The sequence below is a fragment of the Equus przewalskii genome, chromosome 13 (genome assembly GCF_037783145.1).
Source record: "Equus przewalskii isolate Varuska chromosome 13, EquPr2, whole genome shotgun sequence".
Classification (NCBI taxonomy): domain Eukaryota; kingdom Metazoa; phylum Chordata; class Mammalia; order Perissodactyla; family Equidae; genus Equus; species Equus przewalskii.
Window position 1 is genome coordinate 3,764,645 of NC_091843.1, and position 21,770 is coordinate 3,786,414.

General features: G+C 56.4%; 1 protein-coding gene and 1 long non-coding RNA gene across 4 annotated transcripts; one reads left to right on the forward strand and one right to left on the reverse strand.

Moving 5' to 3' along the window:
- Positions 1-163: 163 nt before the first annotated feature.
- On the reverse strand, positions 164-15,679 carry GRK6 (G protein-coupled receptor kinase 6). 3 transcript variants are annotated; one of them, XM_070570237.1, is made up of 16 exons: positions 15,462-15,679; positions 11,664-11,759; positions 10,563-10,675; positions 10,355-10,432; positions 9,900-10,000; positions 9,487-9,579; positions 9,320-9,383; positions 9,036-9,176; positions 8,557-8,747; positions 7,749-7,786; positions 7,566-7,655; positions 6,164-6,372; positions 5,936-6,073; positions 2,199-2,336; positions 1,983-2,117; positions 164-1,313 (listed from the first exon to the last, which is right to left on the reverse strand). In XM_070570237.1, the coding sequence occupies exons 1-16, from the start codon at positions 15,511-15,513 to the stop codon at positions 1,242-1,244; spliced, it is 1,749 nt and encodes a 582-aa protein (XP_070426338.1). In that variant the 5' UTR covers positions 15,514-15,679; the 3' UTR covers positions 164-1,241. The 3 variants fall into 3 exon arrangements, with proteins under 3 accessions (XP_070426338.1, XP_070426339.1, XP_070426340.1); XM_070570238.1 differs by having other exon boundaries at positions 164-1,804; positions 15,462-15,676; XM_070570239.1 differs by having other exon boundaries at positions 9,811-10,000; positions 15,462-15,654.
- A 154-nt stretch (positions 15,680-15,833) lies between these two features.
- On the forward strand, positions 15,834-17,376 carry LOC139075245 (uncharacterized). Its single transcript, XR_011525439.1, has 2 exons — positions 15,834-16,452; positions 17,126-17,376. It is a non-coding gene; the product is annotated as an uncharacterized lncRNA (long non-coding RNA).
- The last annotated feature ends 4,394 nt before the right edge of the window (positions 17,377-21,770 follow it).

Consider the following 21,770-nt stretch of genomic DNA (forward strand, 5'->3'; position numbering starts at 1 on the left):
GACAGGCTACTCCAAGCTCAGCCCTGGGAGCTCCTGGGCCTTGCTGGAAGGGCAGCCCCTGCCAGGCCCACCTCCAATCCCTTCCCACTTCCAGCAGGGCCAGGGAAGCAGGAAGACCCCTGCAGCACCAGGAGCAAGAAAGAGGCAGGCAGGGGCAGCTGGCCAGGTTTGTGCTCGGACTGTATTCACACAGAAACACGTGGCAGCTTACATTGGACAAAATGAGTAATAAAAATTGGCTTTAAATATGGAAAAACCAGGGCCCTGTAATCCCATGCTAGCCTAACACTGGGACTAGGATGGCCATCACAGTCTGGGAAGGGCCAGGGCTGGGGCCTAGGGCACAGGCACACAGCCTCAGCCTACCCCCTCCACACACGCATGCACACACACACACACACGCTCACACACACACCCCACAGGCACACACAGGGAGGGGCAGATTATTGCTGGGCTATGTGTCTCTTGTTACGAGGGGAGTTTGGAATGTTTGAGGGCTGGCCAAGGACACCCCTCCCCTCTTCCCATGGCCTGGGCAGGGGTGTATCTACCAGAGGTATCTGCAGGACACGGCCCAGCATGAGGGATGAGGCGCCCTGGGAGCTGGAAGGCAGAGGCAGACCCATTGGGGACACCCTGGGCAATGACCGATGGGTCCCAGGGTCAGCCCAATCTCTGGTCACACTTTGGCACAGGCCTAGGGGATGCAGAGGCTCCAGATCCAGCTCTGACAAGTGCTGAGAAGGGACAGTATCAGGCCCCAGAAGGTGGTGGCCTGAGCCTAGAGCAGCAGGGGCAGGCACGAGTCTCACTCAGAGGTCGGTGGTGGCGCGCACAGTGCTGGGGGCTCAGGACCCTGGCCTGGCCCAGCCTCAGCCCATCCACGCTGGGCCTGAGGAGACTTGAGTTTGGCAGTGGCCCCTCTGCCAGCTCCAGGGTGGGTCTTAAGAACGCTCTGGTTGCTATATACATTCGTACAAATACATAAATACAGAAAGCCCCGAGCTCCACAGACAAGAGCTGAAGGGACGCACCTTTGTCCCAGGGACAGCCCAGGCCTTCCCAAACTCAGCCAGACCAGGGGCTGAGGGGCAGAGGACACTGGAGACAGCTCCGGCTGTGTTCCCCAGCTGTGTTCCCCAGCTGTGAGTGGAGAATGGGGAAGACCACTGTGCAAAACTGTAAACAGCGCTCCAAGTAGCTGCTACCGCCAACCACCGGTGGGGGCCTCAGGCTGGGGGCTAGAGGCGGGTGGGGGGCTCGAGGCGGGTGGGGAGCTCTTCCTCACTGTCGCTGCAGTTCCCACAGCAATCCTGGAGTGGTGGGAGACATGGAGGGAAAGAGGCAGAGCAAGCACCGTTAGCCACCAGTGCCGTCACCCAGGCTGGCCCTGCCAGGACAGGCCAGGAGCTGCCTGGGGCCATGATCTGGGGACAGGGCTCCCCAGGAGTGGCCTGAAGCAGCAGCTCAGGCCAGACATGTTCGGACATCAGTGCAGGGGCTGCCAGCAACAGACAGAATTAAGGGGGACGAGGTGGATCCCTGGCTCTGCCAGGGCAAGGCCCCGTCCAACCCCTCTTCCCTGGGGCCGATGGAGGCAGGGCATGGGGAGACAGACGGCTAAGCAAGGCTAGCAGCTTGAAGGTGCCAGGGTGCAGGGAACAAAAACAGTGGGGAGGGGGAGGCGGGGAGAGGGCACCAGACTTCTTTCACCCACATCTCGCCTCTGCCATGGAAGGGCTGCCCGTGGCTCCCCAAGGCCGGGCAGTAAGCCCAACCCACGGGGAGCCCACACTGCTCACCTCTGGAAAGAGAAAAGAGGCCGTGAGCCCAGCCAGGGTTGGGGATGAGGCCAGAGACCCTGGGCACCACTGGCATGACTGGAGGAGGCCCACTCCCAGTGCACGTGGGCACCAGCTCTGCCTCCCACCCACCGTCCCCTGGAGCCAGGCTGGGGGCCCAGGTACACTGCTAGGGGTTACCTGGCGACTGAAGAATCTCTGCAGCAGTCCCTTCTTGGGGGGCGCAGGAGGCTGGCCCTTCCAGTCCAGGTCTGGGGGAACCGAGCCGTCCAGCCCAAAGACATTCAGCTCCTGGAAGCACTCGGTCTCCACCATCTGCCGCAGGACAGGCAGCTGTGAGAGCTGCCCCCAGGGCCGCCCCCAGGAGCCCACCCCACCAGCTGGGCAGGCCCCCACCTCGTTCTGCCAGGGGATGGGCACACTGCCCGTAGCAAACTTCTGGTAGAAGTCCTGGTCAGTGGGCTCCAGCTCCACACCCTTAACCGTGGAGAACTGTTCGATATCCAGAACATCCTTGCAGTAAATGGCCTGAGGCTAGGGGACAGAGGCAGCGGTCAGATAGGAACACCACGCGCACAGGCGCAGGAGGACAACTCAGCTCTGAATGCCACTCCAGCCTTGACCTGGCGGTGCGACCCTTGCAGCTCTCTGGTGCACCAGGTGCCCTGTGCACTTCCTAAGCATGGCAGTCCCTTCTCTCTGAAGCCCAGTTTCTCCTCTGTAAACCAAGGATCACTATCCCTCACTGCTCACCGACTGATGAGGCTGCATAAAGGCCATGCCTTTCCCAGGTGGTGGTAGCTGACCCACGACAGCCAACCAGCCCCCAGAGTGCCTGGTGGGATCAGTGACAGGCACCCCCTCCACCTGCACACAGCTGCCTGGGTGTGCAACTCCTGAGGGAAGCACAGGGTGAATCTCGGCCGGCCTTTGTGGCTGGGCACCCCATGCCAGGCCTGCAGCTGATGCATCCCCTGGCTGGGATGTCCACCAGCTTGCTGCATCCTCTCACGCTTCATAGAGGATCAGAGCCGTCCTCCCATCTCCCTGCACTCCCAGCCCCTCCTGGGAGCCGACCTCAGTCTAGAGGCCACTTTCCTTTACATCTTTACAATGTTTTCTAAATCCTATGATTAAAGATGTCAATTAAAACACCATCATGGGCTGGCCCGGTGGTGCAGCGGTTAAGTTCACACACTCTGCTTCTCGGCGGCCCAGGGTTCGCCAGTTAGGATCCCGGGTGCGGACATGGCACCGCTTGGCAAAAGCCATGCTGTGGTAGGCGTCCCACATATAAAGTAGAGGAAGATGAGCATGGATGTTAGCTCAGGGCCAATCTTCCTCAGCAAAAAGAGAAGGACTGGCAGTAGTTAGCTCAGGGCTAATCTTCCTCAAAAAATAAATAAATAAATAAATAAATAAGAAAAATGTAAATCATATGTGTACATTAAAGGAAAATCATCATGTGGGGGCCAGCCTGGTGGCGTAGTGGTTAAGTTTGTGTGCTCCACTTCGGTGGCCCACGGTTTGCAGGTTTGGATCCTGGGCATGGACCTAACACTGCTTGTCAAGCCACATTGTGGCAGTGTCCCACATAAAATAGAGGAAGATGGGCACAGATGTTAGCTCAGTGACAACCTTCCTCAAGCAAAAAAAGGAAGATTGGCAACAGATGCTCAGGGCCAGTCTTCCTCACACAGACACACAAACACACACACAAAACAAATCATCATGTAAAATGGTGCAGCTGCCTTGGAAAATAGTTTAGCAGTTTCCCAAAAGGTTAAACGTAGCATGACCATATGAACCAGCAATTCCACTCCTGGGTATATATCCAAGAGAAATGAAAACATTGTCCCCACAAAAACTTGCATGTGAATGTTCATAGCAGCATTATTCCTAATAATCAAAAAGTGGAAACAACTCTAATGTTCATCAACTGATGAACAGATAAACAAAATGTGGCATGTTCATACAATGGAATATTAGTCAGTCATAAAAAAGGAACAAGTACCAATACGTGCTACAATACTGATGAACCTTGAAAACACTTGAAGTGAAAGAATCCAGTCACAAAGGACCACATATTGTATGATTCCATTTATATGAAATGTCAGATTAGGCAAATCTATAGAGTCAGAAAGTAGATTAGTGGTCACCAGCGGCTGGGGGAGGGAAGAATGGGAGTTTTTTGGGGGGAAGGGTGATGAAAATGTTCTAAAACTGATTGTGGTGATAGTTGCACAACTCTGAACATGCTAAAGCCATTTAATTATATACTTTAAATGAGTAAATTGTATGGTATGTGAATTAAATCTCAACAGAGCTGTTAAAAACAGCATCACCATCAAGCTTCCTTTCCATCTGCTGCTTCTAAACAATTAGACTCCAGGGCACTGATTTTCTAACTTTTTCTAACTTTCTAACCCGGGAGCGGTGGGATGATTTCAAGGTTAAATGAGATGACATCCACGGGAAGCAGGAGTAAACCTGAGTGGCAGTGCCAGCCCTGAGACGGGCTGCTGGAAGTCAGGCCCTTGGCTCAATCGCCCACGGCAGTGCCCGCACGGCAGGTGCTGGTGAGGCTGACATGACACAGTCCTTTAGAGGCAGCAGACCCCCAGCTGGCCTACCATTTCAACTCCTCTCTACAGCCCACCCCCCAAACCTCCCATTCCTGCTCAACATTCCCCCAAGGCCCCTGCCACACTTAGAAGAAGGCCACACACAGCCTTCCCTGCACATGCGCACGCCAGCCACACTGGCCTCCTCGTGGCTGTTCTCTCTCGAGGCTGGTCCCTGCACCAGGACCGCAATGCCCGGCTGCTCTTTCTCCCTGGAATGCTCACACCTCAAAACTTGGCACAGCTCTCTCCTTCACATACTTTAGATTTCTGCTTAACCAGAAGCTCCTCAGAAACCATCTTGTCTAAAAATACTCCCACCGCCCCCATCATTTCTTATCTTCTTAGCCTGCTTTATTTTTCTCTGCTGTACTTTACATTACCTGAAATTCTTTTTTCACTTACTTTACTTTGGTGTATCTCCCCACTAGAACATGAAGGCAGGACTGGGTCCTGTGGATCTCACTATCTCTGAGATCGGGCACATACAGGCACTCAGATATTTGTTGAATGAATAAACACTCATGTGTGTGGTTGATAGCCATCAACCTGGCCTGCCCATCACCTTCCTGCCTCCCCAGTGTTCCTAGTGAACTGTCAATCACAGGACCCAGTCCTCCTACACATGGGAGGGGGCAAGCACAGGACCTAATCTTGGCCAATCAGAACATGCCCTGTGACTTTACGGAGAGAAGCCTGAATTCAGTGGGAGAACAATCAACAGGTTGAAGCAGAGCCAAGAGTTGGAGTCCCAGCAACATGGCATGAAGCTGATGTTGGCCCTACTCTGGGACTTTCTGGCCAAACGAACCAACAAGCTCCAATGTTGGGCATCAGTAAGTTTGAGTTGAATTTTTGCCACTCGGAATCTGATGACTCGAGGACATTACTGCCTGCAGGACACCCGACGCACTGAGATGCTCAGTGAATGAGTGAGACTTTACAAGGGGTGTGTCCTGCGCACAGGCAGAAGGTCTGTGCTGCCAGGTGTAGTGGGCAGCCGACGCTCTGCCAGCCCGACAGCCCTCCCTCCTGCCAGCAGCGGCAGCTTGGTTTTCCTTTGGGGAACGGATCTCCCCCATTGGCAGTGGCTCAGCGTGACCACTGAAAGGCACCTGAGCAATCAGAGGCAATGAGCATCAGCTCAGAACTTTTTTTCGTTTTAGGACTTGTTTTGAAATTATTAGGTTGGAGGCGCTCCCCGTCTACTGGGGTGGCTGAGCTGCTGAGCCCACCACTGCTATGCCCTGGAAGAGCTGCCTGGGAGAGAGGACTACACGTGGACCAGTGTGCGGGGAGGGAGAGAATTCCTACAACACTGTTGGAGCCCCAGAGCCAGCAGGCCATAATGCAAACCTAGCCTGGGGCTTTTCATTTGCCTGAGCCCAGTGAATGACCTGTTTTGTTGGCTAAGCCATTTGAGTAGGCTTTTCTGGCACTTGCACTGAAAGTGTCCTGACTGACCCCTGGGAGCCCCCTGTGCCCCCTGCAGGAGTGGGCAGCACTCACATCCGGCTTGAAGGGCGGCTCCAGCATGCCGGCTCCCAGCCGCTTGAAGTTCAGCTTCTTGAAGAGGGGGTGCTCCTTCACCTCGCGGGCGCTGCCCCCACGACACCCCAGGCGCTCGGCAGGGTCCTTGCAGAGGAGCTGCGGCAGGGCAGGGCTGGTCAGGGTGGCCTCGGGAGAGGAGCCCCCAGGCCCAGCCCCAGTTGGATGGGGGCACGCTGGCAGCCATACCTGGGAGCAGAGCGAGCGAGCCTGCGGGGAAAAGCGCTCAGAGTACTCCTCCTGCACCTCCTTCACTAGCCGCTCGACCTCCTCCCGCTTGATCTTCTTTTTCCTCTGCTGGAAGGGGGACTGGCCTGCGATCATCTCGTACAGCAGGCAGCCGAGTGCCCACCAGTCTGGGCTGAACGTGTACCGTTCATTCTTCACCACCTCCGGAGCTGGGCGGGGTGGCATGAGAGTTAGGGCTCAGCAGGAGGTGGGAACCCAGCCCTGGGGCCCCGGGAATGCCCAGCGTATGTCAAGGTGGGGGATCAGGTCAGACTGGTGGCCCCGCTCAGACTCGGGGGCCAGGGGCAAGTAGAAGAGCTCATCCCATCAAAGGGAGCTGACATGGCCCTGGAGGGGGCCAGGTCTTCTGAGTCTTCCAGAGAAGTCAGAAATCCATATTTTTAACGTGAAACTGTCTGGCTTATCAAATGTTGGAGACCAATTCAAATTGCTTTAAAAAGAATTTGACTTAAACACAAGCATAGGCCAAGTTAGGCCCATGCAGCTACCAGTTTGCAAGTTCTGGATTGAATATCAAAGAGAGGAAAGAAGACGGCCCACACACATGCTGGATGCTTCCTGCTGGCCAGGGCGGGCAACAGGGAGTCACTTCCTCTATTACTTCTTTTCATTTTCAAGGCAACCCTGGGAGCAGTTCTGATGGTCACTTTACAGCCTGGGAAAGCACGGCTGGCAGAAGTGGAGTGTCTGTTCCAAGGACACACGCAAGCAAGAGGTGGAGCCCACAGCTGGGGCTCTGTCTACTGTGTCACATGGTCCCCAAGGGGACTGTGAAGCCACATCTTTGCCCCAACAGGGACGGGCACTCTCACTCCCAAGTGTGGGCAGATCAGGGGAGCAAAGGGCTGGGGCCACGGGAACAGGTTTGAGTCCCTTCTCATCCCTCACTGGTAGCCAGCTGCAGGCCCAGCCAATACTAAGAGATCAGTAAGTATTTAACGAATGGTGTGGGGCCCTGGCTGACTCTTGGCCTCCTAATCTGTAAAAGAAGGACATCAGCTCTTCCTACTCCCTGAGGCACAGGAGACTCCCAAAAAGAAGTGGTGGGGGGGCTGGCCCCGTGGCCGAGTGGTTAAGTTCGCGCGCTCTGCTGCAGGCGGCCCAGTGTTTCGTCGGTTCGAATCCTGGGCGTGGACATGGCACTGCTCGTCAGACCACGCTGAGGCAGCGTCCCACATGCCACAACTAGAGGAACCCACAACGAAGAATACACAACTATGTACCGGGGGGCTTTGGGGAGAAAAAGGAAAAAATAAAATCTTTAAAAAAAAAAAAAAAAAGAAGTGGTGGGGCCAGGCCCGGGACAGCAAGGGGACCCGGGAGGTGGAAGGGGGAGACTCACCCATGTAGCCCACGGTTCCCACACGGCCTTTGATGGTCTGGCCCTCGGGCACGTGCACAGCCAGCCCCAGGTCAGAGATGCGGATGTGACCTGAATGTGGGTAGAGAAGCAGGGGGGCCTGTAAGCAGGCAGGCCAGACCCCAACCCTACTCCACTCCACCCCACCTGTGGCCCCCCACCCACCGTGGTCATCCAGTAGGATGTTCTCTGGCTTCAGGTCCCTGTGGGGAGAGAAGGGCAGGGTCAGATGCTGCTCAGCTTGCCAGGGAGCCAGATGGGGCCGCCCCCAGCCCTGCCCGCCCCCTGGGATGGGATGTGCAGGAAGGTGCAGGAGCCATTTGCTGCCAGGTCAATTCACAGCCCTGACTCGAGGGAGCAGCGGAAGGATCTAGGGAGCCAGGACTCCCAGGACTCGCTAGGCAAGTGGAAGGCAGCTCTCACCCGGGGGAGGCTCCTTGGATGTCACCAGTAGCCTTGCTCACCCATGGTGTCTAGCGGCTCCTGCCCTCCCCGCTTCAGCTGACTCTAGCTTTCCTATCTGTCAAATGGGGCTACTCATCTGTCCCCTGATGAGGTTCAAACAAAACCACTGCCAATAACAATAATAAGCAGAGCCCTCCCCTGCAGAGCCCTGCCTGCTGGGCTCCGTGCACTTTACTGCATTACCTCATTCATTCCTACACAATCTGCCAGGCAGGAATTGCAGTCTCTGCTTCCCAGGAAAGGAAATGGTGCTGGGAGCAGAGCGCTGACTGGCCCAAGGTCACACAGAGAGGGGTGACAACGCCAGGAGTCACACAGAGGTCAGCCAGACCCCAGAGCCTTAGTCTGAGCCTCTCAAGTCCACCTAGTGTGGTCGAGTGTGGAGCCCCAAGCCGGTGCCTGCCTGGTGCTCAGACAGGCTTGTGGCTGCAGTGACAGCCCCAGCACACCAACATCCTTCCACCCACAACCAGCTGCAGCCCCTGGTGGGTGGCCAGAGCCCTTGTACCTGTAGACGATGCGCTCTCTGTGCAGGTCCTCCAGGCCACAGCAGATCTCCGCGGCATAGAAGACGGCCCGCGCCTCCGGGAAGCCAGCCTGACCCATGTGGTAGATGTGGAACTTGAGGTCGCCGCCGTTCATCAGCGTCAGCACCAGGCACAGCGCATCCTTGGTCTCATAGGCATAGGCCAAGCTCACCTGTGGCCGAGGGGACCCGAGCTCTCAAGCAGGGGCTGGGGGCTGCCTGGTGGCAGGGCTGGTGCCACCCACCCAAGAAATCCTTCTCAGTGCCACTCCTTGGGGTTCAGCCTGCTCCCCAGGCCTGGCGTCAACACCCCAAACCTCCCGGCCCAGGCATCTCGGAGGGCGGAGAGGCGGTGCCTACAGGAGGCGGGGCAGGGCGGGAAGAGACCTTAGCCTGGCGAGTGAGGCGGGCAGGGCAGCTCATGGCCAGGGGGAAGGGTGGGGTCTCCTGTCTGTACTTACTACAAACCTACTGTTCACTTTCTCCAGGATCTGCTTCTCATTGAGCGCCATGGCCTCCCCTTTCCGCTTCTTGATCCGCTTCTTCTCCAGCTTCTTGCAGGCGTACATCTTGCCAGTTGCCCGCACCTGGCAGGCGCACACCTATAGCCAGGGTAGATGGGGCAAATCGGGACCATTCGTGCCCTTCCTGGGCATGCAGGGACTCAGGGCGGGTAAGAGGTCGGTCCAGGGCACCCCTACCCGACCCTCTGCACTCTGCTGGGGGCTCTGGCCTGATCACTCACCTCCCCAAAGCCGCCTTTGCCCAGGACTCGGTATTGCCTGAAGGTGTTTTTGGTCACTGGCTGCCTGTGAGCAAGGGGTTGGGAGCAAATGCTGGCTGAGCAGGAGCCTGAGGCCGTAAGAGCCCCAGTAAGCTGGCCTACCCCAGCCCAGCCCTCAAGGAGCTCACCTTTCCAGCCACTTCCACTGCAGAAAACGGTTGAAGTAGATGCTGTCGAGGTAGTCGGCAAAAGGGGCCACACTCAGGTACTCGTGGGTCAGTCTGTGGAGAAGGCCCAGCCTTCTGGTCAGCCCAACACCCCAGGTTCTTGGCTTGATGGGCCAGGACCCTGTTATGTGCATGCTCAGCCCAAAAGGCAGCATTTCAGCCAACCCTCTTGCTAACCCACCCAGCGGAGCCGGCCTGGGCTGAAGCCGAGGGTGCTGGAGGGAGGCGGGGCAACCCGCCCAAGGGCGCACAGCTGGGACGAGGCTAGGGGGAGAGCTCCCTCACCAGCTGCTGAACTGTTCACAGACTTCCAGGCTCACAGAAGCCCCCTCTTCAGGACACAGTTCCAGGCCTATGGGCAGGGAGAGGCTTACCGGGTGAGCTCCTGGAAGAGGTCTTTGCAGGGCCCCTGCTCGAGCCGCTGGGTGCAGTTAGTCACTAGCTGCCGGGGGACCTCGGGGATGAGGTCAGGACCCTGGGGACAGGCCACAGGTCAGGGCAGGGGGCTCCCCTGGCCAGCTGCCTATGCCCAGGGCAGATATCTTGGGCCTGTACTAAGGGCAGCTGCAGGCTGGAGGTGCACCAGGCTCCTGGGTTGCTGAACTCCGTTCCTGCCGCTCCCCTTGAGGCAGAGTGAAGCAGAGTCTCTGGCAGGCTTGCCTGCAGGCCTGCCCGGAGCCCCGGCCCACTCTCCTGGGCTCCGTGCCTGCGGGACTGCCTGGTGAGCCTGGAGTAGCTCCAGGACACTCTCTGCCCAGGCTGTGGTCATCCCTCTTCCCATCACCGAGCTCTGCCCACTGCCGTCAACCCTCCATCACTGCTCACTCACCGTGTGGCTCAAAAAATTCTGCATTAGCCGCCGCCCACACGCCTTCCGCTTCTCATCAGGGGTCACTTCATACTCGGCCTACAGGGTGGGAGGCAGGGGGGTTGGGGTTTGGGCAAAGCAACAGGTGTGGAGAGATGGGGCACATGTGGCCCTGGACCTCTGCCTGCCCTCAGGGTTGCGCTGGGCCCCATGGCTGGGCTACACTCACCACCCCATCCAAGAAGGCAATGCAGCGGGTCAGCTCAGGCCTCGTCGCACAGAACTCTCGGAACAGCAGGCGTCCGATGGGCTGCCGCTCGCACAGGCTGTGGTAGTCACGTTCTGCAGGCAGAAGTGGGAGTTGCTGGGTCCCCAGACCTGGAAGCTGCTGGCAGGGCACTCCTGTCCACATCGCCAGGCCCTGGACCCCAACAATAGCTTCTCGCCCTGCAATATCGCAGTCGTTATCTCCTTTACAACCCTCAACAAAACACTGAGGTGGGCACTACTGTTATTTCCATCATAGCTTGTGGGGCCAGGGGGCTAAGTGATTAGCCCAAGGTTACACAGCCAGGAGTGTGGCTCCAGGGCTGGGGCCCTCACCTCCCCCCATTCTCTCCTGGTTCATACCACTTGCATACGTCACAGCGCTGGGGTTGGGTGCGGTCTGTGAGGTTCCGGCCCAGCCTCTGGGCCAGGCCCACACCTGCTGCCTGCCTGGCGAAAGTGTGGGAGGAAGCTGTGGCTTCCGGTGAGCTCGAGGCTAGGCCTCCTTCCCAGGGCGGTAGAAGCAGCCATGGTATATCCTTGCCCACGTGCAGGCTGTCATAGGGGGCCTGGGTAACCTTGGGTGCTGCTCAGACCTGGGGCCTTGGCCAAGATAAGTAGGAACTGGGGTCCCGGGCCCTTCTTATCAAGGCTTTGCTGGGCCCTCCCCCAAGTGCTGGGCTTGGTAGGGCTGAGCACAGGCCTGGGGCTCCCAACACAGTCAACCTATGGGCTGGCTCCAGGCCCCACTGCGCCCTATGTACATGAACCCTGCTCACCCTGGTCCCAGCCCTCCCTTCCTCTGCTTCTCTCAGACCGCCCAGATCTGGCGCTGCCCTCCTCCCACGCCCACCCCCCAGCCCTGCTGTCCTGTTCGTTCTCTGCCCTCCACCCATCCCAAGCTCAGGAACCGAAACTGGGTTGGGCGGTGCAGCCTCAATCTTCCTGCTCCCTGGACCCTCCAACCCTGCCCCTCTGCCCCGGAGTGAGGTCTCAGGGGAGCTGCCCTGGCACCAGCGGTCCCCTTCGCCTCAGCACCCCCCGCTCCCCACCCAGGCCTCACCAAAGCTGTGCCGCAGCTCTTCACACTGGCTGATGTGGGGGAACTGCAGCATCTGCCGCCATTTCTTGCTTTTGCCTTTGCGATTCCCACCGCCACCTGTGGGAGCAAATAGGCGCTGGCTCTCGAGTCCCACCACTGCCACGCCGCCCTGCGATCCTCAGGGCACTGCAGAGGCCTCAGACCCAGCCCAGGCATAGCCCACTCTCGGGCCTTCCTTCCACCTGCTCCAACATGCCCTCACTGGGTTCCAAGACACACATGGTCCTGCAGGCCCTGCTGCCGGCGCTTGGGCTGAAAGAGCCAAGACGGGCAGTGAGGCCAGGCCGCTGAAGGAGGGTGGGATTTCCAGGTGGCTTCACAAGCCTCAGCTGCTTTCTACCAGGTGGGAGTTTCCCAAGTGAAGAAAGTAGACAAGGACATGCCAGTGGTGGGAAATGTCAGTCAAGGCCCAGAAAGGAGAGACTCCAGGACATGTGGGTCGTGCCCGAGAGATGGCAGAGGGCCGCCTGGGTGACCGGGGAGGCTCCGGGCCCTCATTACTGGGCCCTGCATCAGAGCTATCAGAGACTCAAACCAGATGGTGAGAGGAGGGCTGGCACTCAGGATCCCCAGCCCTGCACGAAGGGCTTCCCTGGCCCTGCTTGATACCTGCCTCATTTTACCTAGCTGACCCTCATCTGTGGCTGCTGGGCCCATGGTAGCAGCTCAAATGCCTACAGAGCCAGACAGGTACGGTAACTGTGGGCCAGATGGGGGACAACAGGGAGTGGTGGCGAGTGTGGTGGACAGGACTGGGTATGCCCCTACTAATAGCAGTAGCTGCAGCACAAGTCCAGCCGATGGCTTGATTGTTGCTAGGCAGGGATGCTGGATGAGTGTGGCTGGCGCTACCAATTCTCCAAAAGCAGCTGGGAATACGGACTATTACATGAAATACTGGTTCCTATTTTTTTAAAAACCCACTGCAGCCAAATAAATAAAACATGTTAGAGAGATAGACAGATGTGGCCCGTGGGCCATGAGGTTGAAAACGGTGGCAGGGGCCTGAGTCTTAGAGTCTCACAGACCTGGGTTTAAATCTCCAATCCACACTGTAGGCCTCTCACTTGCCATCTATGAACCTCAATTTCTCCATGTGTACTCTGGGTCCAAAGCCACCTTGGGAGGTGGTGGGTGACTGGGAAAGTCTGTGTCCAGCACTCAATAGGACTGGGCAAAGTGGGCCCCCCTGCTCTAACAACTCAGTGGCAACCTCAGGCAACCACTTTCCCTTGCCCAGCCTCAGTTTCCCCTCCGGTTTAGCCAGCCTTATTTCCATCTGGCCTGGCTGAAGGCAGGTGGTGCAGAGGGAGGGGCTGCCTTCTAGGGAGGGAGCAGGGCTGGGTCCCTTGAGAGGCTCCCTGACCTAAGCTGCTTGGAGGAGGAAGTATCACAGGGCACCATTGGGAAACCTGCTAGCACGCCTCCTGCACCCAGCACACCCCACAGTCATTGCTCCACTGTGAGTGAGGAACAGACCCCCACCCCCAACCCCAGACAAGGCCTCCCCAGAAGGGGAACTCCTCCCCCACCCCCGCAGGTCCCTCACCCAACCCTCCATCCGCCTGCCTCCCCCTACCAGTTACTTCCTCCTCCCCCTCCTCCCAGCCACAACAAGGCAGCAGCAGAGTCACATGCAAATATCCTGTCCTAGAACTGCCACCAGAGTCAGTGGGGCTCCTCCCCACCCAAGGCTGGCCCCCTCTCTGTGTCTCTAGGCGCCTGGGAAAGGAAGGATGAGCGAGGGCTCACACCCCCAGTGCTGCCCCACTTCACCCTCCCAGCAACTCTGTCAGACTGGGCCCAATTTCATAAAAAACTGGGGCCCTGAAATGAAGAATCAGTTTGTGCAAGATCCAAAGCCTGGAGGTGCCAGAGGCAAGATTCGAACCCAGGTCCCTGGGAGACCACAACCCAATCTCCTTTCCCACTCCAAACATGTCGGACATCTATTAGGTGTCAGCTGAATACATACACCAAGGGTTCCCAAAACACCTAGGGCCTCAGATCACTTGGGAAGCTGGCAAAAGCCCAGGCCTGTGCTGTCTGCCAGGTCGCAGAGAGACTCCGACACAGCCAGTCTGGGGGCCAGGATTTGGGACTCAGTGACAACTGGGATTTCCTTTAGTTTTCATGTCCTGTCCCCAACTATTCCACAAAAAGGGTTACTAAAGTTCTAAGAGAAGAGACTTGTCTAGAGCCATGCAGACGGGAAGGGCAGAGCCAGGTCAGGGTATGGGCTCTCCAGTGGAGCCACCAGTTCCCGATGCGACCATCCTCTGCTACGTCTCACCTGGAGCCTGAGGAAGCCTGTCTGAAGGTGCCCATGCTCTCTGGCCGGGCAAGGCAGTGCTCTCAGCGGCCTCAGGCCTGAACTGGCTACAGCCCTAGGGAGAGAGGCCTGGCCAGGCTCTCCCTACCCCTCCTCCCTGGCTGGCTGGATGACGAGGCAGAACAGAATCGGCAGATGCCCCCAGAGGCTGGAGGAAGGCCCAGCCCCAGGACTCGATAAGGGACAGGAGATAAGGAAAGCTCTGGGCACTAAGGATCCAGCCTGCCGTGCCCGTTTCTAGGCAGCACCTCCCCAGGGTCAAAATGCACTGGGCAGGCAGGGGGCACCAGATGCCAGCTGGGGGCTCCTCTGAGCTTCCCACAGACTTTGTTGGGGGCATCCTGTGACCCAGGCCTGAGTCTACCACAGTCTCGCTCTGTGACCTAGGAACTAGTCCCTGGTCTGCGCCTCAGTTTCCCATCTGTAAAATGGGTTAGAAAGGTGAAGCAGTGACTTTTTCAGCCTGGAAGCCCAACAAAGAATGGAAAAACTGTCATGACCTCCCCGCCCTAGAATTCCAAAAAGGGTCTTGTTCACTGCTGGGTCTCAGCACCCTGGACAGGACGGGGCACAGAGTGAGTTCGGTTACCATGTTATTGAGGTGGACAATGGCAGGTGAGGGGCAGACTGACCACAAGGCAGTGAGGACTAGGTCTGGTCCTTCCGTGTCCCCCATGACCATCATAGAGCAGGTGCCCGGTAACTTACATCTGGGATGGGAACCACGAGGAGCTCAGCACACAGTTCACCAGACTGGCTCCCTCTGCCAGGCCTTGCCTACAGTCCCATCACCCTGCATGCTCTCTTCCTTCAAAGCTCAGCTCCCACTTATTTCTGTGCCCGTTTGCCCCACTAGACCGTGGGCTTCCTGGGAGCAAAAATCGTGACCCATTCACCTCTGTCCCCAGTGTCCTGAGGCACCAAGCAAGTGCAGTCGTGCTGGCAGCATATGTGACCAGCAGTTTCCCCCAGTCGGGTGGGCTGTGCTACGCGGAGGCTCCGTTCGTTCATTCATTCTCCAACGTTTCCCCTGCACCAACTTTGTGCCGGGCCGGGCCGGGCGCGGGGGTCTGGGCCGGGGGCACGTAGGGTAGGTTGCCCCTTCCTAGGGCAGCTTCTCACCTCTCATCTGGGAGAGGCCTCGGAGAGGCACTCCCGGGGCTCAGGTCCCACCCTTCCCTCTTCCTTCCTCTCTCCTTCCCTTACCCCTCACCCCTCCCGCGCGAGGGCGGCGGCCTGACCCCCGCCCCTTCCTGGGCCCCGGCTCCCGGGGGCAGGTGCGGAGGAGGAGGACCACGAGCCGGAAGGGCTTGCATCTGCGCAGGGTACGGGGCGAGGGGCGCGCTGCCCGAGGGGATCGGGCGGCCCGGGCGCCCCGCCGAGCTCGGAGGCCGCGCGCCCGCGTTCCCTGCACCCGGCCGCCTCACCTTCCCGGGCCTTGAGTAGCACCGTGTTCGCTACGATGTTCTCGAGCTCCATGGGCTGTGGCGCCGCCGGGCCCGCCGGGCCGCGCCACCGGCCGGAATCGCGCGCGGGAGCCGGGGCCTGATGACGAACGGCGCGGCTCGGCTCGGCTCGGCTCGCAGTGACCGCGCCGCGGCCTCCCGGGCCTCCCCGGCCGCCGCCGCCCGCCGCCCGCCGCGCACTCTCCGCCCCTCCCGGGGGCCACCCAGCGCCAGCCCGCCCCGCCCTGCCCTCTGTTTACTTTACTCGGCCAATAACCGGGTGGGTGCTCCCCGCGCCGTCTTCCCATTAGACAGCCTCTTAATTTTCCCCCGCCCCCCGAGCCAGGGATTCGCTCAAAGGAGTGAGGGGGCGGGACTTAGTACGTCACCTCTTCCTGGTTGGTCTGAGGTGGGATTCAGCCCCTAGGTTCGAATTTCTGGGCCTTCGTAGGATACCGAACTGCCAATTAGGGCCGAGCCCTCCGCGGGACAACGGAGGTGGGTCCTCTGGGTCACGCCCTGGATCCCGGATGTTTGATTGGATTATGCAAGCGTCAGTCATTCTCAGCAATGCACTCTGATGGGGCCATCAGATAAGGGTGTGGACCGGGTCCCTTTAGTTCGCCTAGGCTTTTCCAAGGTTTGGAGGGGACGCCCTTGGGGTCCTTTGCCTCCTGCGGGTCGGCCGCGGGCTTGTTTGGGCCATGTGTCCGGCCGTGTTTCTTTGGGTTGGCCCATCCTGGAGGGTGCACGTTGGAAGAGCGGAGAGGCCAGGAGGGAGCTGACGACCTCCCCAGCCTCAGCCTCCCCAAGCCTCTGGCCTGGCCACAGCAGGCGCCCCCGCCCTGGCCCCGCAGCCGGATGTTGTGATTTCTCTCCACCCACACGGCCTCGCCCGCCCTCGGCCTCTGCTGCCTTATAAGGCAGCAGTACCGCCCTGAGACGTTGGGATGAAGTCACACCCATTATACAGGTGAGGAGCTGAAGCGCCAGAGGTCCAGTGGCTGGCTCCAGGCCGAAGACTAGGGAGAAGACAGGCCGAAATTTTACAGCTACTCAACTTCTGGCTCAGCATCCTACCCACTCCACCCCCTCTTCACAAACCAGGAAAGGAGGCTTGCCCAAACTCAGCGACTAAGGCAGAGCCAGATTCAACTAGGGTTCTCTGATCCCTGTCCATTCATTCATCCAAAAATACAGAGCACCTGCTTTCTGCCAGGCACCGAGCCATCTGCTGGGGAATATAGTGGTGTCAGCAAGATAGCCAAGCTCCCTGCTCACATGTGAGAAGGGACTAAAGGTGATAATCCTGTAAATAAACAAATAAAGAGAATGGTCTTAGAGAGTGATAAGTGCTGCTACTGTCCGCACCGCCTAAATAGCCAAGATAAATACAGCCAATGGTTAGCATAGGTTAGCATAAAGGAAGCCATCGTATAGAGGGGAACCATGTTAGGACTATACATGACCTTGATGCACAGGACACCTCCTTTCCTTGTCAGCAATGCTCTAGTTTGCACATAGCCTAGATAAATATGCACCTGCTTGTGAGAAATATGCGTGCTCTGCTATTTTCATAGCTTTGGCTTATACATAGACTTCCCTATTCCAATAAGGCAATAACTTTGTTCTTTCAATTTTTCCAGGGATGTAACGACCTTTGGGAAAAAGCCCTCTGCTGGTATCTGTCACCGGTGACAAGAGGAAGGGATGCTCTGTAGTCTCAAGGACTACAACACCAGATGGTCAACATTCCGAGACCCACCCCCCTTTTTTGGCTCATTTACCCTATATAACTGCTTCAAAATTTTGTAGTTTTAAGATGGTTCTTTAGAATACAAGTCCACCATCTTCCCCCTTGCTGGCAAGCTATAATAAAAAGACCCTTTCTCTCCTACCACCTTGCCTCTTGACAGTTGGCTTGTCTTACAGCGAGTAGAAGACCCCCCAGCTTTGGAAGTTGCATTAAGACATTAAGACAAAATAGGGAGTGAGGAAAAATGGTCTCAGAGTGTGACATTTGAGCAGATCCAGCCACTCAAAGCCCAAGGGGAGCAGGGTTCCAAGCAGAGGCAACAGCAGGTGCAAAGGTTCTGAGCCTAGAGTAAGTTTGGTGTGTTCAAGGAACAGGAAGAAGGCCTGTGTAGCTTCAGGGCCTGGTGGTCTGAGAGGAGATGAAGGAAGGAAGGAGCAAGGACACCAGCTAGGTCGTGGAAGGCTTTGTAGACCATAGCTAGGAGTTAGTTTGTTTTTCTTCAGTGAAAGGTGAAGCTTTTGAAAGGATAATTTGTACGTTAAAGAGGTCATTCTAGCTCGTGAACTTTTAGGGGCCAACACTGGAAGCAGAGGGAGCAGTTGGGAGGCTACGGAACTCCAGGAGAGAGGGCATGGTGGCTCGGGCCAAGAAAGTGGCAGAGGAGATGGAAAAAAGGGCATGGATCAAGGATGCGTCTGGGAGTAAAGACAAGTACCTTGAAAGAGGAAAACCCAGTGGCCGGTAGGACAGAAGGTGGGTACCCCAGCCAGCTAAGGCTGTTGTGTCCAAGTGAGACTTGAGGGTTAAGTCAGAATATGCAGGTTTCGGAGGTAACTGGAGTGGGGAGAGAAAGAGCCTTCTGGACAGAGGGCCAGTGCATGTGCAAAGCTCTGTCAAGGAGGGTGGTAAGGGCCCTTGCATTCGGCACCTGAGGGCAGAACCTTGGGCTAGAGTTTCAGGTGCACTTTGGGGTGGGCTTGAGGGGCAAAATGGAGGCTGAGGCCTTAGGAGGAGCCCGGATCAGGGAAGTCCTTGCAAGTTAGGTAAGGAGTTTGGATTTCGTTTTGAAGATAGGAGGGACCTGTCAAGGGTGTTTTAAGCCAGCGAGTGGTGTGATCAGATTTGCTTACACCGAGGGCTCCAAGCCACACTGTGGAGGATGTGTTAGGGGTGGGGTCAAAGGTCAGAAGAGAGGGCCTTAGGCTGAGCTGTAGACACCTGTTGTTTGGTGTTCAGCATCTGAACACCCCTCTCCTTTGGGAGGAAACCTATTAAATGCAGAGACAGGCCCTGCCTTCCAGTGGGGAAATCAGAGGGTGGCAGAATTTCCTTTCCAAGGTCCCCGGTAGTTGGAGCACATTTCCAATGCTTCCAATCAGGTTTATGAATCCAAAGCAAGTGATTAACATAAGACATCTGATGGACCATTTAGGATTCATTATGGCGGCAGTGGAAGGGGAGGGGGAGGTGGTCAAGCCAGGCTCCTCCTGGGTAGGGGGAGTCCGCAAGCACCCAGGAGCAGTCCAGTCAGTTCGCTGTCCACCTGAGTCACCCAGAGTTGGCTTCGTCGTTTGCAGCCAAGTATCCTGAGTAAGACAGGTGGGAGACCTTTTAAGAGGAACCATTAGAGAGGAATGACGGTAGCCCACGCTGGGGCAGTGGCCAGGGAGTGTAGACGAGCAGCCAGATTGAGAGCGCTCCTGGAGCTGGGATGAACAGGACATGGCGATTGATATGAGGTGAGGAGGGGAAAGTGTCGTGTGCAACTCTCAGGGGCTGACTTTTCAACACATTCTCCCCCTGCAGCCAAGTAGTCCTTTTTTTTTTTTTTTTTTTTTTTTTTTAAGATTTTATTTTTTCCTTTTTCTCCCCAAAGCCCCCCGGTACATAGTTGTATATTCTTCGTTGTGGGTTCTTCTAGTTGTGGCATGTGGGACGCTGCCTCAGCGTGGTCTGATGAGCAGTGCCATGTCCGCGCCCAGGATTCGAACCAACGAAACACTGGGCTGCCTGCAGCGGAGCGCGCGAACTTAACCACTCGGCCACGGGGCCAGCCCCCAAGTAGTCCTTTTTAAAAGGGAAACCTGCCACCAACTATCTGAGATATGCATTTCTAGGAATTTATCCTACAAATATAATTGCACTCAAGCAAAATAAGAAACGAATGTTCAAGCTTGTTCATTGCAGCGTTGTCTGAAAAGATGAAAGGTACTAATTGTCTTTATAGGGACTAGTTAGGTAAAATTTAGTCCTTTTCTGTACAGGAATACTATGCAGCTGTTTTAAAAGAGTGTGGAGGTGCTCTTCATGTACTGATACAAACAATCTCCAAGATATATTGTTAAATGAAAAAAGCAAAATGCAGATCAGTGTGTAAGGTTTGCTACCGTTTGCATAAAAAGGGTCAGGTAGGCTAGGTTACGCTGCAGTAACACACAATCCCCAAATTTCAGTGACTTAAAACAATGAAAGCCTCTTTCTCTGGTACACTGCACGTCCCTGCAGGCTGTTGGGAGGCAGGGATGCTCCGCTCAGAGTCGTCACTTGGGACTCAGGATCACGGGGGCTCCATCTCACTTTGTGCTTCTACAATGGCAGACAGAAAAAGGAGATGCGGTCAATCTCCATGGCCTTTAAAGCTTGCACCCGAAAGTGGCACAAGTCACTTCTGCTCACATTTCATTGGTCAAAGCAAACCACACGGCCACGACTAACTCGAAAGGGGTGGGGAGGTACAGCACTGCCGTAGCAGATGGTATTTTCCAAAGATGAGCGTCACAATAAGCTCTCATCCCACAGGCACTTCTTCAGTGTGACCTTGACACCCCCACATCAGCAAGTGGGCTCTCATTTCCCTGTCCTTGACTCTGGTTCAGCCTTAGTGACTCTCAGCATCAGGAGAATCTGGTGGAAGTGACGCACATCAGGTCTGAGGCTAGGTCAGGAAAGCCATGCAGCCTTGTTTTCTGGCAATGCTTATTCTCCAGAAACTTCTCTCAGGATGTTCCCTCAGAATCAGTGGCCATGCTGTGAGACGCCCAAACCGAATGAAAGGCCATGTGCAGGTGCTCTGCTCTGCTTGACATTCCCCACTGAGCCCAGCCTTTCAGTTATCCCACCCCAAGCATCAGCCATACGAGTGAGGAAACCTCCAGGTGATTCCAGCTCCTGGCCATTGGAATCAGCCCCAGCCGTTCAAGTGCCCCCCGCTGAAGCCCCTGGCACTGTGGCGCGGAGACAAGCCATTCCTGCTGTGTCCTGCCTGAATTCGTGACCTGCAAAATCCATGAGCATAATAAAATAGTTGTTGTTTTATGCCCCTAAATTTGTTACACAGAGATAGATTCCTGCAATAGCTACTATACGCCTGCAAAGAGAATAGAATTGGAAATATTTGGTGAACGACACTAACTACTATGGACAAATTTGCTTCTAGGGGCGTGGCCACAGGAGGCGCAGAATGCTGGTTGCGTCTGAGAAAAGGGAGTTAAGGGGCTGGGGACAGAGGCGGGAGCGAGGCTGTTCATCATATGCCGTTTCGGACTTTTAATCTTGTATCATGTGAAGATATTGCTCATTTTAAAAATGATCAACCTGATCCTCGCACTCTCCTGCTCAGCACCCACCAGCGGCTTCCTGGATGGACACCTCCAGGGTGGCCCCATGATCCCTCCTCTTGGGGTTCACACCCTGACGTGACCCCCCTCCCCGTGAGTGTGGGCTGAACCTGATAACTCACTTCTCATGAAAAGAATGCAGCCAAAGGGATGGAATGTCACTCTCCTGATCAGGTCACTAAAGACTGTGGCTTCCGTGTTAGGTGCCCACTCTCACCCCGTCACTGGCTCACGCAGGGAAGCCAGCTGCCATGTTGTGAGCTGCCCTGTGGAGAGGCCTACATGGCAGGGAACTGAGGTCTCCACCACCAGCCTTGTGAGTGAACCTGGAAGTGGATCCTTCTTCAGTCGAGGTGACTGCGGCCTCCCGAGAGACTCCGGTCCAGAGGTACCTGGTTACACAGTGCCTGAGTTCCTGACCCACTGCAACACAATCAGTGTTTGTCGTTTAAGCAGCTAAATTTGGGGGCAATTTGTTATCTCTTATTAGCAGCAATAGATAACTAATATACTTACCATTACACTTAAAAATAAAACCCCAACTCCTCCCCCTGGCCTACCAAGGCCCAACTTGATCAGGGATGGACTGTGTGGCCCTCCGACATTATATCACATCCTTCTCCCTCTTGTCACACGGTGTGAAGGTCACACGCTGACCTTTCTGCAACCACCTGGAGCTGTGCTGTCCAATACAGTAGCCACTAGCCACACATGGCTATTTAAATTTAAGTTAATTAAAATGAAGTGAAATGAAAGTGCAGTTTCCCAGTCATCCTAGCCACAGTTCAAGTGCTCAACAGCCGTGTATGATTAGTGGCTCCCAGACTGGACAACACAGATAGAGAGTATGTCCATCATTACAGAAAGTTCCGTCAGACAGCACCAGTCCAGAGGAAGGAGTGGCTTCCATTTGTACAA

What these genes read in the sequence shown, in the direction of transcription:
- GRK6 (XM_070570237.1), bottom strand. Translation starts at nt 15,513, where the DNA reads ATGGAGCTCGAGAACATCGTAGCGAACACGGTGCTACTCAAGGCCCGG. An exon ending in AGAGCTGCGGCACAGCTTTG is followed by an intron (nt 10,676 to 11,663) that starts GTGAGGCCTGGG and finishes TTCTGCCTGCAG; the next exon opens with AACGTGACTACCACAGCCTG. An exon ending in CAGTGGAAGTGGCTGGAAAG is followed by an intron (nt 9,384 to 9,486) that starts GTGAGCTCCTTG and finishes CCTTGCTCACAG; the next exon opens with GCAGCCAGTGACCAAAAACA.